The sequence below is a fragment of the Monopterus albus genome, unplaced genomic scaffold (genome assembly GCF_001952655.1).
Source record: "Monopterus albus unplaced genomic scaffold, M_albus_1.0 scaffold59.1, whole genome shotgun sequence".
Classification (NCBI taxonomy): domain Eukaryota; kingdom Metazoa; phylum Chordata; class Actinopteri; order Synbranchiformes; family Synbranchidae; genus Monopterus; species Monopterus albus.
This window is the reverse complement of record NW_018127939.1, coordinates 42,518-59,561: the sequence shown is the minus strand read 5'-3', so window position 1 is coordinate 59,561 and position 17,044 is coordinate 42,518. Positions and strand designations below refer to the sequence as shown.

General features: G+C 43.2%; 2 protein-coding genes across 2 annotated transcripts in view; both read right to left on the bottom strand.

Annotated features, from left to right (window-relative positions):
• The window catches only part of LOC109961842 (fibroblast growth factor 6), a 16,426-nt gene extending 9,871 nt beyond the window's left edge, over positions 1 to 6,555 (bottom strand). Inside the window, exons 1-2 of the mRNA XM_020603002.1 lie at positions 4,980 to 6,555; positions 4,317 to 4,420 (exon numbers count right to left, since the gene is read on the bottom strand). Coding sequence (XP_020458658.1) covers positions 4,317 to 4,420; positions 4,980 to 5,325 — 450 coding nt within the window. The 5' untranslated portion in view covers positions 5,326 to 6,555. The remainder of the gene's footprint in view (positions 1 to 4,316; positions 4,421 to 4,979) is intronic.
• A 251-nt stretch (positions 6,556 to 6,806) lies between these two features.
• On the bottom strand, positions 6,807 to 17,033 carry LOC109961843 (solute carrier family 45 member 3). Its single transcript, XM_020603003.1, has 6 exons — positions 16,927 to 17,033; positions 13,453 to 13,643; positions 12,630 to 13,293; positions 10,101 to 10,219; positions 9,954 to 9,998; positions 6,807 to 9,858 (listed from the first exon to the last, which is right to left on the bottom strand). Exons 1-6 carry the CDS (start codon positions 16,940 to 16,942, stop codon positions 9,415 to 9,417), a joined length of 1,479 nt encoding a protein of 492 aa, XP_020458659.1. The 5' UTR covers positions 16,943 to 17,033; the 3' UTR covers positions 6,807 to 9,414.
• Positions 17,034 to 17,044: the final 11 nt, after the last annotated feature.

The following is a 17,044-nucleotide window of genomic DNA, read 5'->3' as shown; positions in this document are numbered from 1 at the left end:
ATGATTTAAAATCTGGCTGTTCAGACCAGGTCATAACTCCAGTTGTCTGCGCATGCACCTCTGCCACTAGCTTGCCACTATTACACATTACTAACTTTGTGTCTCCTTTCTCCCGTAGTGTGTCCTCTCTCTCTTCCTGTACCCTTCTGCAGGTTGCCCTGGCCCTGGAGCTCTTCATCTCTGACGAGCAGTCACCGGCCACATCGACCTGATCAGTGTTTGATTGTTGTGTCTTGTTGCTTTTCTTCTTTTGTCTCTCCTCTATCCACTCACCCCAACCGGTCGAGGCAGAAGGCCGCCCACCAAGAGCCGGGGTCTGTCGGAGGTTTCTTCCGTTAAAGGGAGTTTTTCCTCCCCACTGTCGCCAAGTGCTTGCTCAAGGGGGATTTGTTGGGTTTTCCCTATGTAATAATATTGATAACAGTAAGGTCTAGACCTTACTTTGTAAAGTGTCCTGAGATGACTTTTGTTGTGATTTGGTGCTATACAAATAAAATTTGATTTGATTTGATTTGGTGGCAACAACAACATTACCTACAAGACTATATGTCTTAAAGGGAAGGACTGGCATGTAACGTCAGTCTCTGTTTGCGAACAAAGTACCGTGTACCCACAGTGCTGTAGGTACCTTCTCTGCTATAGCTCACTAGCTTTTGCTGTAAAACAGAGCAGTAATACATCAGCCTGCAACACCTTGTGGAAGACTCCTTCTTGCACATTGAGTGCGTGGGCAGAGTGCACAGAGCTAGGAAGTTAGGTTGACAGGCCAGTAGTCCATCCAGTGGTTTTGCTTGGGACAAGTAAGATTATTGTTCAGGCATTTTTCAGCCTGCTACAGATGGATTTTTTTCCTTTATGTTGTCTTTTTTTAAATGTATTTATTGCCATCGCGATGAAAAAAGAAATTCAAAAAATGCTTCAGAAAGGAATCACCAACCTGTTAGGGTGAGGCGTGGGAGGCAGGCTCAAAGATGCAGACTCAAGACTCACTGGGCATAAAACAAGAAAGGAGTTTATTGTACATGAAAAATGAGTTTACTGGGTGGAAGAGAGAGGGGACAGAGGCAGGGCAGGTTCTGGATGGGACAGGCAGGCAGAGCAGCATGGAGCTGGGGACAAAGGCGTGCAGGTGACTGGAGACGGGCCAGACAGGAACCAGTGGGACCGGAGGACCTGGATGTGCACGTGAGTGGGCACGGGCTGGACATGGAGGTGAGTGGAAACGGACTGGACAGGAACCAGTTGGACCAGAGGACCTTGGCGTACAGGAGAGTGCACAGACTGGACAGGAACCAGAGGACCTTGGCGTACAGGAGAGTGGGATCAGGTCAAGCTGAAGCTAGCTGGACCGGAGAACTACGGCATGCAGGTAAGTAGATGGGGAAAACGGTGTTTGCTGGATCGTATGGTATTCACAGGTGAGTAGACAAAGAATAACTGGTAATGGCGTAGCAGGCAGGTCAGAGATATTGTAATGACAAGTACAGCTGGACAGGTTACTTCGCCAGCATCGCTAATGTCAGGAAAAGAACCGCTGGGTCAGGTCACTTAAGGAAGTTGTTCAGAATCTTGGTTTCAGGTGAGAAGAGCCAGAAGTGTCTGGGAGAGTTTCTCCAGTGGACTGGCAATGGTGACCAGGTACGTATGAACCGGTGAGTGACTGAGGGAAGGAGTTTATGTATCACAGGCCACCAAGGGATAACGAGGGACAGGTGACTACAGTGAGTGATCATTGAGACCAGGGTAGAGCTGGAGCAGCTGAGGGGAAACGGAATGGAAAAACCCAAAATAAAGGTATGGGATCGAAAAGCGAGAGCAAACCATAACACAACCCTACCTTTAGGCTATACAATGAAACACTGCAAAGCACGGTATGCTTTGATATGAATTCTAAAACTATTACAAAGACTTTAGGTAACATTGATATCTTATTTTCCACAGTCTCTTCATATAAGAACAATCCTGAAATATCTGCCACGATAAAGAACAAGATAATGGCTCCTCCATGCTGAGCTGGCAATGCATGACTCATGGTGTGTACAGCAGCAGATCAGAGACTATGTGGCCTAATTCAGTCTCTTATCAGATCATCAGCCTGCTCACAAACTAACACTTCATCACTCAGGACCAGATAACAGACTCGAATTCTTGCTGTCAAATATGTTGGTCACAGCAGGCAACCAGTATGTGTCAGCATGGCTATACTAAACACAACGACCCCACCCCCACCACCACCATCAGGATATATTAATAACTGTCACAGCTGTAGAAGCAAACTAGTCACATCTTCTAAAGGTTATCTGCAGTGATTCTACAAGCACACCTTATGTGTGTGATGAGGACGCAAGATTCAAGTTCATGTTCAATTAAATTGTCACTTCAACCATGAAAAGTTACAGCTGAAATCTTGTTTCTTTCTTTAAGTGTAAACCATAAAAGTAAAAGGATTTTAAAAAAGATATACATATAAAGTATATACATGAGACATATGAAAGGAAGACCTAATATAAAGTGTGATGTGTCGGGCCACCATGCATTGCCAAAACAGCATCAGAGCACCTTGGCATCAGCTCTCCAAGTGTCTGAACTCTACTAGAGGGATGAACACTGTTCTGCCAACATGTGGTATTGATGATGGTAGTGGAGACACCGTCTACCACGTCACTCCAAAATCCACCAAAGGTGTTCACCTGGGTTTAGATCTGGTGGCTGTGAAGGCCACAGCATATGATTCACATTATTTTCATACTCATCAAATCATTCAGTGATGGGGGCATCGTCATCCTGGAAGAGACCACTCATTTATTCAAGTTTTGCTTTAATTTGTCACCTGTCTGTAGGTCTATATAACCCCCACATAGCTAACAAATGAAATTATATATGGTTGGGTGACTAGCTAAATGTTATGTGCCTGCAGAGAAGTGAAATGTTGGAAATTGAAGTATGGTCCGTTTCCTTTTTTCTTTTTCCATCTCACCTTCTCTCTTAAAACTTCAGTTCATGTTACTGCATCCAACACATGCAGTAGCAGGGTCAAATTAAGGCATTTAGAAACATTAATACTGCCAGAATATACTGGGGATTAGCAAAACACTAAATTTTAGCTTGAATTACAACTTGTTATTGACATGATGAATCCCTTGACAATTCTCAGGTTACTGTATGATTTATTAAGTCCACAACATTTAACTTATATAGACCAAAACGTTGTGGACTTAATAAAATATTCAGCATAAACGAGACAGGCCAAGAGCTTTTTTGCGTTTTTTACAATTTGCTGTCTTTCTGACACACCTGTAACACAATCAGGTGCGCAGAGTTTTGTTAGTTTTGCAAAAAGCAAATAATTGATTGAAAAACAAACAGGTCTTTAACAATACTGGGAAACATGACGTTGATCAACACGTTCAGTCACAGATCATTGCTGTTGGTCTTACCTTGTGTAAAATATTTAGTCTGAGAGCTACAGTTGTGTTATTATTAGTATATAAAGATATTCTCGCCTCAGGTTAGAAGCAGAGTACTGCAGGTTGAGCTCTACAGCAATACTGTTACACTGATGAAACTCAAATTGTTCTGTAAGACCCAACACTGTTTAGGAAAAATCTAAAGCCTACTCGACATCGTGATGGGCACCTACATTACATCCAGAGGCATGTTTTGTAATGTTGGATACTTCTCAGAAATCTAACAGAACACATCTGCAGTTTAGGTAATGGTGTCCAGAACATGTAGGACATGGGTGTTATTTGGCCCATTTTTAATGAAAAATATAAAGATGTCTTTGTGAACCATGCTAGAATTCAATTAAAATACAATTGTCTTTCTTTCTTTTTTGTGTGGTTAGTGTAAGGGCCACTGCTGGTGGTGAGCGAAGCACCAAGCCTTTTGCCTCCTAAGACGCGTGTGAAGTGCACTGCGCTGCAAAATAAGCGCTTTGACGTTAAAATCGATTTCCAGCTCTGCTGACAGGTTTCTTTGTGCCGGGGGGGTTTCCCTCCTCCATACACACACGACCACATTTAAGGCGTGTGGACTATAACCTGCATCTGTTAATGTCATTATTTACCCATAGACCACCAGGCCAAGTACACGTTTTACTGTAAATAGAGCTTCATAAATTCCTGATGGAATTAATACGCAATGCATTTCTCAACGCGTAACGGTCAGCTCGCCTGGTTGCAGCTAGAGCAAGAGTCCCATCCCAAAATAAAACCGGCAAATAAAGAGGGGGGTCATGCTGCAAGTGCGTTCTATTTTCAGGATCCCAATAACTGGCATTGCTGAACAATAAATGAAATACTGTGCATACCTACCGTTCCGTACAACCTTCCACGGCTGTTCATTGCGACAAACAACTCACTCTTCACCCCGTATAGGCTCACCACTCCTCTCTCCACCGTGGAGATCTCTATTAGACCTGATCAGGACAAAGAATATTACATTAGAGTTGATAATAATTATAAAGCATCGACCACTCATCCTGGCTGATTCAGTGTTGTAACGTTGTACTCTCTCTGCGTCTATGGGTGTAACCTTGCAGATTGCTGCGCAGGATGCCGAGCCTTTGTTCTGCATCTTACATTTGCATCCTGGCGCGTCAATTAAGCGCATTCTGATTATTGAAATAATTGCAGTAGTTGCATTGACGTGCACGGTTATTGGTCTCTGGACCGCCCTCACAACGCTGCGTAAAAATAAGTTGTGTCTAAAAGCGTCCATACATTCATGTCATGGTTGAGCTTGGAGAGGAGGGAGGGGAAAGGGGTGGGAGGTGTTCAGTACTAATGGATACTTTTTTTTTTTTTTAATAAATTTGTCTTTGCCGTGGAAGAAATTCAATGCACCCTCAGAGTCAGATGACACATGATCATGCAAATTATTAAATGGGATAGACTAGCCTGCTTACCACTGAGCCATGCTTATTTACGCTGCCTCTCTTTTATGACTATTGCATTACATTGGTGGAGGTAACTCACTGTACTGGTTTTCATTATGTACACCATTTATCCTGCCGTCGGGGAGGATCTGAAGGTGAAATCCAATGCCCACGTTGCAGTAGAGCCTCCGCACTCTTTTGATTCCCAGCAGATAATCACTCTCCCAGTTCAGCTCCGGTTTCTCCCCGGAGATCCCAAGTACAGAACGGGAGAAGAGGGTCTCCCATCGTTTCTCCAGTAAAGTTGCATTTGTCCTGCTGCTCGGTAAAGGGTACGCTGACACGATCCCCAGCAGAAAGCCCAGGAGAACCACCGCGGTCAGCGTCCAGTGCGACGTGCCGGCCTCGCAGGACATACTGACGAGGAACCTTTGCGCAACGGCCATCCGGTTTACCTTTGGGCCACGTGGTCGAAATTAATGACCCTAAAAATACCAGCCTTCTTGTTTTGCTTCCTTCGGCATGCTGGCTGAGGGTTATTTTTGGAGCGCAGACCAGGGCTGTGGGCATGAAACGCAAGCCTCGGTGCAGAGGAGGAGAGGAGACGGGAGAGTGCGCGGCAGAGCTGGAGGTGATGGTGATGGTGATGGTGCTGTTGTTGGTGGTGATTACCATGTTTTGCAGCTCCTCCGCGCCGCTCTCTCTCTCACACGCTCTCTCTTTCTCCCTCTCTTCCCCCTCAGTAAGAGTTCAGAATAAATCCTCTAGCACGCACCAAAAGCCCTGTCTAAACCTTGCCAGGGATATCGCATCCTAGATGACATCATGCTGACTTCACTGCTGGGATAATACAAGGGTAGAGAGAGTGCTGACAGCAGGAAAATACATAGTCTGTGGAGAGCTGAGGGGAATAGCATTGTCACTTCTGGAGTGAAAGAAGAAATCTTATTGGTGGCGTGTACGACTGTGGGACACGATAGGGCACTCGGGCTGCTCCCGAATTGGGTTGCTGGTCATATGTCTGTTCCAGCCGTTTCCTTATTTAGAAGGAAGGTGTAAAACAGGCCCACTTGTCACCGGAGAGCAATGACAGGACTCTTGCGGTCCCACTTCTTTTGCTGCGCCTTTCTCAAGAGCTTTCCCTCGTAAATGTATGTTTTCTGGTCCTAAAATGACATATCAAGTGGACCAAGGAACCAACAGGGCGTCCACAGCCCGTCAGCCGCAAAGATCAGGGTTCAAAACATCAGTGTCGACCAGCATCCTCCCTGCTGACGTGTCCTTGAGCAAGACACCGATTCTCTGAGCTGTACAGCACCTTTGGGTAAATGAGGCCCAGAGCGACATTTTAATAAATTACAGTTGTTTAGGTGCACCGTGACCTGCGTCTTTCCCATGGTGCGCTCGTGAGAACGGCGAAGAACAAACGGGAGAAGCTTGTCATGAAATGACATACATTGTGAGCATGCCATTCACTGCAACATGAAACCTTTCGTGGTGTCCATGTAATAGATAATGCCACCGGCAGATGCCCATGTGGGGCGACTGCGGTTGCGCACTAGCAATCTCAACTGCACACATCAGTTCCCCAAGATTTCCAAATGATGGCACCATTTCCAAGTTATTTCTTAAACCACTTTTGTACAGCCTTTACTCTTCAGTGAAACCAAGCTGCATAAAGCTTTATGGACATTCTACCTAAAGAACACTGTTAAATAAAGGTTCGGCTAAAGATGTCAAAGTGCACTTCAGACTGAACAATTAGCAATTATCTAAACAAATGCTATCGACTCCTCTTATGTGATATTCCATTTTAAATGTCAAATACTGTATAAAATAATCAAAAATATACTTGATTTTCAAAATTGTGTTTCAAAAAATAACTCAAGGACAGACTCTCATTGGCAATGCAGATCTTTTATTTTGTATAAAATCTATTTGGTACCTGCATATTTATACACAATCTGATGGATGTATAATGAAAGTGAAATACAACGTTTTCTTATGGCTATAAGTATTTATGACAATGATACAAGTGTCTGAAATCTTGTGGAAAATGTGATTTTGAAAAACCCGATTAATAACATGAGACTATAACAAGGCCTGGCCTTAACATAGTCTGATCATTGGCACTTTTGTTTCATCTCAAACCAACCAGGATATTTGGTTGAGAGCCATGACTGAATACTCCACCCATCTAGTTAAAGATATGTGAAGTGTTTATCTATTAAACAATACAAAATATAACTGATAAGAAAGAACAAGTGGTAATATAAGCCCCAGATAAAGCAGTATTGACTTAACAACAAGGTTTCTTGTTTGCACCAGCTGCACAAGAGGGAAAAAAAACAAACCAAGCAACTCAGCTGTGTGAGAGGAATACAACTTTCAGCTGATCTGTATAATCACCATGAGGGGAAACTTTTAGTATTCTCACACTGCAGCCAATTTGATACTCACTGACAGCAGATATCGGCAACTGCACCAAAGCTACAGGATCAAGTAGGTAGTGTTAAAATAAATTATAGCTTGGAGAATGCTTTTATACCACTATACAAATAATTTATATCACAGGAACAGCTTTCAGCCTTGCACCTATGCAAGATGCCAAAGAGGTCAATAGTTTAATATGTACTATTTTGTAAGAGAAGCATAATAAATAAATACATATGTACAAAAAATGTCTGAAAAATATACAGGCACTTGAAAAACAAACTTTCTCTGATACTTCAGCTACTGCCAAGTAATATTTTTTGGTGCAATTTGGGGTAAAAAGGGTAATTTGGTTCTTTTTAGGCATTCCACTCAGCAGTAGTGTCACCATGACAAACAAATCCTCGGCCATGTTTTCCTTTCCCACACTGACCACGCCTCAGGCAATAAGATCCTTCAGGACTATTTGTATCTGCCGAACATAATTCATTGCCCCTCCGGTAGGATCAGACTACTTGGATACAAAATGCTCAAATGAAGTGACTTGCTGGTTGCAACACAAGCATGATGACACAAGCTCAACTGAAGGCCACAATACACTGTAACATACAACATCTAAAGTGAATACAGTTTCTTGAAACATTGTGAATAACTGCATACACTCCTGACATATCATTTTGATTAGCCTCACACTTAAATGTTACTCATGGTTTCTCACTGTCTGTCCTCCATGTTATGTATAAACAAACACACCTCAACTCAGCCTTCAGCCCATTAATATACAACACCTACTCTTGCATCATTTTCAGTAACCAAATGTTTTCACTTACTGCTTTTTTTTGTCTTTTCAGGAATGGATGCTATGAAGTGGGTTTCTACGAGACACTACCCTACATGTTTACTGTTTACATACAGTGTTATACACTGAAACACCCCCATCTGGATGTCATAGATTGTCAATAAAACATGAGGGTTTAGGCAGCAGGGAAGGTGTTTTATCAGTGCCAAAAGGATGGGATGGGACAAATACAAGGTACTAACCTGAGATGACTGTCCTGATCAGAAATATGGTTGGACAGGATGAGTAGTCCCCTAAAATAAACTACTCCTGATTATCAAGACAGTGGACATTTGATGCAATATTCCAGTTCTAGTAAACCGCTTCATTCTCAAACCAGTCAACAGCCTCTCCCCTGCAGGTTGCATAACTAAATTCCCATAGGGATGTGCAGTAAAAGATGCACAATATTTACAGTTAAACCATTCATAAAGTAATGAGTGACAGTAGATGGGGAAACACAGAGGATGCAACCAATAATAGTACAGCTAGATGTTTAAAGGTAGTCAGATAACAGTCAGTTTACTTGTCTAGTACTACACAGCCAGTAAAGGGTTGGCGTCATTGTCTGTGTTCTGACAACTGTCAATACTCAGAAAATAACCCTGATGGTACCACAGTGGTGTCGTCAGTGTTATTGAGTTAGGCATGACACTTAGAATATAAGATTTTAAACCCATGGTACAAACAAGAAGGGGGGTCTGCCTCAGTGAGATGATGAGCAGTATCCACACTGGATTAGTGATGCTCTAAATGAGTGTGTATAAGTCTATAACTGTGTTTGTCATGTTGATCTGAGTACAAAGCAGACCGTACTTTTAAAGATTGTGGAGTGAACTGTAAAAGCAAAGAATAAAAAGGTTGGTAGTTGTGTTTCTGAGGCTGATGATTTCTACAGTAAATATGTTTGGTGGTACCTGAGGAGAAAGGCGATGGACAGAATATTTGTCACAACTAAAAGTTTTTATAGAGATTTCTATAGAATTCAGCACAAAGACTACCACAGCCGTCCTGAGCACAGATAATAACACACCTCTTATGACATTTTCTTCTGTTAGACACTTTGTCTCTTACCCTGCCACATATTGGCAGACACACACACACACACACACACTTCGATAAAATAGAACTTTTATAAAAGCAAGCACACAATCATAGAGCAAGGCATTCTGGGAACAGTAGTGCTTTGCTAAATTCCACCTACAGAACCTGAATGAATGATTGATTGATTATGATTTTATCACTCCCACATCTCAGTTAAATCTCAGAATTTGAGGTCTTTTTGGTCAAAGATGATTTGACTGGCCAGGTAGATGGCGACAGCACCAAAAATGGCAGAGCAGGCAATGTAGGCAGTGACAGACTGCATGAACTGAACGATCGTGCCCATAAAGAGGGTGGGGAAAACCTGAGAGAGGAGAAAGGTGCTGTCTAAGATGGCAAAGTCCAAACCCACACCACGTTTCTCATAGCCCAATTCTGCCACCCCCTGTTCACTGCCACTAGAGCTATGAGATGAGCTGTTCTGGTTTTGTGGGCTGTGGTAGTACTCATGACTGTCCTCGCTGAAGAAAGCCTGCCCATAGGCAGCCCCATTTTCATGGTTCAGCCCACCCTCCTCTTCCACAGGAGTCAAATACACAGCATCCTGCTTCACTGAAATACCATTTTTATGTATGCTTTTGGTTTTCCCTTTTGGCATGTAGACCTGAAAGGAGACACGAAAACAAACAACTTATCAGTTGCACAGTTTGTCAGCACACTGACTTTGTGTATACAGTAAGTAGTTAGCTCTGTACTTACCTCTTTTTCTTTGTGATAATGGCAGGTGAGAGTGTAAGGCAGAATCTGCAGTGTGGCATATGCATAGCCAGTGAGAGCTGCCATTACAGTGACTAAGACCACACTTTTGGACAAGGAAATGACCAAAGCAGAGACTGTGAAGCTCACCATGCTGCTCAGGTAGACCCACCGTGAGCCAAAATGGCAAACCAAACGACTCATGACCAGGGAGAAGAAGGTTGAGGTAGCACATTGCAGGAACAGGCCCAGACTGCCCATACGGATACCTGGTAGGAAGAACATCATTAGTATTTCAACCAGCCGAGCTAATGACAGTCACAGCTGGGTGACTGCCATTGTAACAAAACTGTGTCCTCCTGTCTGCTGTTCTACATGAACTCCAGTAATTTCCCCCTGTGGTCACATACTGTATAGTGAACAATGTACAGCATGCTTAACCACTGCTAACCCTCTGTTCACTTTAATCTGTGACACATTAACAGCTCTTTGGTGAGCTAGAAACCCTTCTGTTTGCTCAGCCCATAAACACAGAGGCACAGATTTGGCTAGGGAGACATTTACACAGCTCTGTGTCACAGAGACACTGTTTGGGGCGACTGACTTAGACCATCACAGACAGCATTAATCTCAGACAAATCCTTGAGAAGCCTGAGGGGCAAGAAGACACCCAGGCTGGTCCCTGTTTATTGAGGCAACTTGCCTCCTGGCCCGTGTCTGGCCCAGCCAGCCAGAAAACAAGCATTTGGATGAGGCAACTAACCATGACAGAATTTACAGTTCAAACAAGAACAGAGGAAGAGTTACAGGCTTTGTAGCAAAATTACATTCTTTTTTTTATGGCTGTTGACATGTGTAAAGAGGTTTTACACTCTCAAATTAACACACTCACAGGCAGTTAGTGCCAGATTTTAACCTTTTGATGTCCTGTATCTGAAAAACAAGTCAACACATAATACCAAGGTGCTGGAGTCACAGTATGATGACAGTTAACACAACATAATATGTTAAACAGCCTAAAAGAGATATAGCAACATTCTTATAATGACAGTCCAACTGGTATTTATGAAGAAAAACTAACGGTTGCTTAGTTCTCCAATATAGTACAATTATGGCAGTTGACCTACCAACTGACTAGAATATAAAAAATTAAGATTTTCATCTTTAGACAGGCACATAACTAAACAGTTTTCAGTAATGACAAAATATTTCCGAAATAAGTAGCCAAGTGAGGGATTTTGTTTGCAATGGAAAATATCTTCCATTTTAATAATGTTCCCCATTTACCCCCAAATGTATTTTACTCCTTAAATAAGTTTTTGAATTTTAGTACTAATCCATGGAAGCAGGATATACTACACATCTGCAATGTTGTTTATCTCAGCCTGCTACGGGCCTGATCTCTCAGTGAACAGTGAAGGTCAGAAGTTCAGCAGCAGTGCAGAGAATCGCTTATCTGAAAGGAGTATGTGGATCATATTCCTCCTGGAAAGCAAAGCTGCTGAGACCACTTTACAAACAATACAGAGGCTAATCAGGACTGAAATTCAAGCCCACAGAGATATGGGACTGAGCCAGAATGCTAAGGAATCTGTGCAGTATGGGAAAAGAGCCGATTCGGGAGTATGGAAAGAAGTAAACCAGTCCATGCAGATATGAAACTAGAGACAAAGCAGATGCATGTAGAGTAACATATGCAGGCTGCATGATGTGGGTTAATAACATCTACTGTGTTCCTGATTAAACAAACATGACTCCGACAGACCTCAAGACTGTGTGCTCTGGCCATCTACTTGATGAGAACAAACATGTTTTTGTGTGCCGACTCCTTGACATTAATTCAAGCACAGGGGGCAGAGACAGGGAAAAAGTAAGGAGGGAGACAGCAGTAGAAAAATGCAGAGGAGAAACAAATGTGGAGGGATGGATGAAAATGTCAAAGGAAAGATGGAGATTGGTGAGTGAACTAAAGGGTGATAAATGAGAAGGGAAGCCGTAAAGTAAACAGTTACTGAGATATGAAAAAGCCAAAAGAAGGGAGGAAAATAGGATGGAAGATAGGACAGCAAACAGAAGAAGATTTATAAACCATTAACTCAGACATGGTCAACGGTTTTAGTAAATTTCCACCTTCTCAACATGGAGCAAGATGGTCTACTTCACATCTGTTTACTTCATTCTTCCCATCTACTGTTCCTTCTCTGATGCTGTCTGATAAAATATAACCTCCCAAAGAAATAAGTCTGCCTTGCACCGCTGACACAACTGATTCGCTTGGTTTACCTGCTTTCAGACTGTCAATACTAAGGGCTATATTTTAGTAGAATCAAATATACAAACATTTGCTTATATGATTCATTAGTTATTCAGTAGCATTTCTAAACAAAAAGTTTGTCATCTCATGTGAGGTGGTGTATCACAGTGTGCAAGTTAACACTTGATCTTTGCTGGTTATGTCCTACACATTGGCAAGAGCCAGTGTGAAGGCAGCAGGAAGGCATGTAATCATACAGGCTGTGTTTCTGTCTTCCACCTGCACCCAAGGAATGTTGAGTGCTTTTTGCCCAGCTGTAACAGAGCAGACAGCATAGCCAAATCTACTCACATGCTCAGAAAATTAAACGAAAAAAGCTCACTTAACACAAATCTTGAATATACTGTATAAAAAGGAAATCTGACCTTCATCATATCTCTGCCTGGACACACTTCCCGGTAATGCGCTGGGCACACCCCCATACAGGCCTTCCCCTACAAAGTCTGTGTAGAAAAGCATAAAGGACATGACAGCCATCCAGCTGCAGAGCTGGGCCACACACAGCTGCCTCATCACCCATGGGACATGGCAGTAGCTTCTGTAGATGGTCGGGGTCATGGACCAGCATGTTCTCAGTAAGCACAGCAGGGGCCCAGACTTCAGTAGCCGCGGCTTGCACTTCAGCAGGTAGCAGCATGAGCGTGGCACGCCGCACCGGCCAGCCTCAACCGCACCAGCCCCAGACTCCAGTAAGGATCCAGACCCTGCCAAGCCACTGCCCGTAAAAGAGGGTTCCTCAGACACTTTCATTGTGATGAGCACACTGGAGACAAAGATGATGATGAGGAGGGAGAAGAGGCACTCGGCCTGGCCTCCTAGGTAAACAGAGAGTAGACCATGGCTCCAGTCGAGAGCAGGAAGCAAGTAGCCCACACAGCCTCCCAAGCTGACCATGAATGAGAACATGGCAAAGGCTTGGCCGCAGTCCTCCTCATCCCGATACAGGTCTGACAATAAAGCCTCCAGTGGTGTAAAGCATACTTGTCCACAGAAATCAAGGAGCCCCACACCAAGGACAAGGAATGCCACCTGTAGCAAAGCAACAAAGGCATTAAGGAAATGTATTCTGTATTTTATACTTGAACAGGTGTGAAAAATTACAATGGTAGAAAAACATTCTAACATGTTGAACTGTGTGCTTTGTATATAGAACTGAACAAAACAACAAACTACAAACAGGTCTCCTACCTGGAGCCTGCGCTCACCCCAGGCGAGACGGGCAGCCAGGACATCAGCGTGGGGAATGATGAAAAGTGCCAGAAGCACTCCCAATGACAGCAGCCAGATGAAAGGCCGCCTTCTGCCATAAATGCTGTTGCAGTGGTCACTGGCTGAGCCAATCAGAGGGATAAACAGGAGGCCAAACACTGGGCCGATACCTGTGAATGGAGCCAGGGTTACACAGAGGATATGCAGAGGAGAAACACCAAAGCCACAGAGAATGTGGATAAAGTAAAACAAAATCCAGACACCAGAATATCTGTAAAAATATGAATTCACACATTTTAAACCCTTAAAATCACATGATGAACTTCCACTCATATTTTATTATCAGAGAAAACAAATGCTTGGAAACACTTTTCCATAAAGTTAAAAGGGACAGTGTGTCCCAAATTTTGACTGGTAGCGCACACCAAAAACACACATGCTTTCTGTATGAATCTCTGTTAAGCCTGGGTGGCTTAAACACTGCTTCATCCTGACTTTCACTGGTTGTTGCTGTCCTACCAGGGGGTTCACCGTATGTGCCTCTCTGCCTTCATCACAGCATGCCTATGATGGCTCCTACAGATGGCCTGCTGCCTGAAGGCAACCCATCATCAGCTCATCCTCCACATGTGGCCAGGTCTGGATAATTAGAACACACCATGGCACACTGGGTGTTCGCATACAGACACACATGCAATATCTAAAACAACCAGATCTCAGGGCCTGACTAAAGGTACCCTGTGGAGTTTTCATTACACACGAGCACAGCTCATCAAAACATTGCTCTGTAGTGCCACTAGGGGTCAAAAACACCTCATGTTGGTCTGGAATATGCAACCTAACCAAGTCTCATTTGTGCACTTTCTACAGTTTTCCAAGAACCTGAAACATATAAAAGGCAACATTGGTGTTTCTGGTACCCATGAAAGTGGCGGACCTGGGACCAGGTATAGTAAGTAAGCTGGGAAACAGACAAGCACAGGCACAGAGACAGGCAGGATATCTGAGAAAGACAGACATGCCAGCCAGGCAGACATCCCCTCCACTACAGCATGCTGCAGCTGTGGAGGCCCATCATAACAATCCTCTCCATCTACAGCTGGAAGACTGACACACACACAACCCCCACTAACTAGCTGCTCAGTACTCCTGCACTATACTATAAAGCATGCTTTCCAGCCTCTCAATGCTATGCAAGCTGCTTTCCAGCTTGTTTACAGACACACATACACAAATGTGTCATTTACCACATTGGGCTTCGTTAGTTTGAAGCAAAGCTGAATGTATGTTAAAAACATGAGTTATGGACACCTTGGTGCTGAAAAGCACCGAGTGTCTTCTCAACTAACGCTGAGGAAACTCGAGAAAGTAACAACTGCAGGATGAAGCAGCCAACAAATACTACTGGATAAAGTAGAAAACAGCCATCTGAGAACCTCACGTTACTTCTTGGAAAATTTAACTTTAAGCCTAACGAGACAAAATATCTATTTTCATTCAAATGACATTCAGGCACATTTTCTGTATTTCTTTATTAGAGTGCATTATATTGTTAAGATTCTTATATTCTAATGTTTTTTTTTTTTAAATGGCACAAATGTCAGTGCCACAAATGACCATATACGCTACCGGTCGAACCCTACCACTGAACTGAATGGGGACGTGTGTTCAACCTTTTGAACAGGCCATACAGTATGGTATCACTGAAATGTGTCACCAACAGGTACCTTTCAATATTACTTTAAAGTAGTGTCTAGTAATAATCAAGTAAGATTATACTGAGAAAAGTGTTTGTCACGCCTCTGTTATCACTTTTCCCCTGAACACACAACAGCAGACGAGCAACCTGAAAAATCACATCGTCTCTATGACAGGTTTCTGTTACACTTTTGTTTTGCAGTTGAATCACTGTTTACCCTTCAGCTCAACTGTTGACATCTTACAAATACTGTGAGGCAGCAAAACGATGTGGCACTAATGTATGTGAAATACAAATTTGGTGCGGCTCATCATTCTAACCTTGTGGAATCATTACCAAAACAAGTTACAGCTTTCTGCAGGTGTGTAAAGTGCAGCTGTAATTGAAATTGCTTTTGAATTTGTATAATTGCCAGTTTGAGACTGACACTCCTTTCACACTGGACACAAAACAGTACAGAGCAACCTGTGATAGTTGTGTTGTATTTTATACTTATTATTTAGCCTATAGCAATAAACCAATCAGTGAATTTAGATCATGAAGTTGTTTTCATTACACTGGCTAATACACAAAACATCCAGGAGTCCAAGACCTGTAACAAGAGACACCAAGCCTAAAGCAGTTTTCAGATAGGACGCTGTGGCGCTGCGCTCCGCTATCAAACCCATTCATTTCTATGCGTTGCACAGCGTAAGAACGTATCTGCGCCACACTGAGCTGAGCCCAGCGCAAGGTCGCTTTTGGTCACCTAGCAACTGGCGCCCAACATGTGCGCGATTTGCACATGTGCACCCTCCTCCCCTGTGCTGCGCCCAACCCCCGCAGCGAGCGCAGCCCATACTGCGTCCTATCTGAAAGGCCTTTAAGTCAGTCTGTGAGACGGTGGCTCTTCCTCCAGCAGTTTGCTCTCCTGCTGCCTTTCAATTAGCACCTGATTACCATCTCAACAAAACAACAGGTGATTTGGCCGCTGATGTGTGTAAGGACCACAATTATGTCTTTATGATCTGAATAAGAAATAAAACAGGAGCCCTGAGGCCCGGTCATGCCCCTGTGCATCAACCCCCTACCACCATGTTAACTTGGGTACCACTGGACAAAGCCATATCTTTGTATGTCAAACTATTTTTATACAAACACAAATTTCAGCCAAATCTGATGCACAATACTTCTCATGAATTTCATAGAAACTAATACAATTATTGTCCATTTGTATTATGGCTCCACTATAGGCTCCACAGCATATAAAGCATTCAGACTGATTAAAATAAAATCTAATTTCTTGTCAGTCCCATGACAATACACAATGTAAAGTGAATACATGCCACTTAAGGGCTATTAAAACATTTGAAACACTCTGAGGAGAAACCATTACTCATGTGGTCAGTAAACAAGCCAAAGAGGAGAGACAGTTGAAACCCAGCAGTTCTTCATCTTCAGTTTCTTCTTCTTTATCTACTTCATATTTCATTTGTATTGTGTGACATTCATGTGGACGAAAAGAAGTTCATTGTACAGGGAAACATGTTTCCTAACTGTGTATATGACAAAATAAACACTTTGAACTTCAGTCTACCTTTGAGAGTGTGTGCAAGGAGATGATGAGAGCAGGCATTTGTGTGAGAAAAACTGAGCCAAAAGTAAACCATGTGCACTTGCATATACACACACACACACACACACACACACACACACACTATGAGATAGCAAAGAGGTGATAACCAGAGCCCCCTGTTTCAGTATTCAGCACTTACCTAGCACCATGGTCATGTAGCGCTCCTCCACTCCAGCCTCCAGCAGCAGCGGGGGCACGTATGTGATCCCAGCTGCCACACAGATCTCCAGGCCGCAGGTCAGGGAGTTCAGCCGGAC

Bases quoted from the DNA above. Each gene is read 5' to 3' on its own strand.
- LOC109961843 (XM_020603003.1), bottom strand. The intron at 13,294-13,452 runs GTAGGAGACCTG...GCTTTGCTACAG, and splicing joins GGGGTGAGCGCAGGCTCCAG to GTGGCATTCCTTGTCCTTGG. The intron at 10,220-12,629 runs GTCAGATTTCCT...TCTTCCTACCAG, and splicing joins CAGGCAGAGATATGATGAAG to GTATCCGTATGGGCAGTCTG.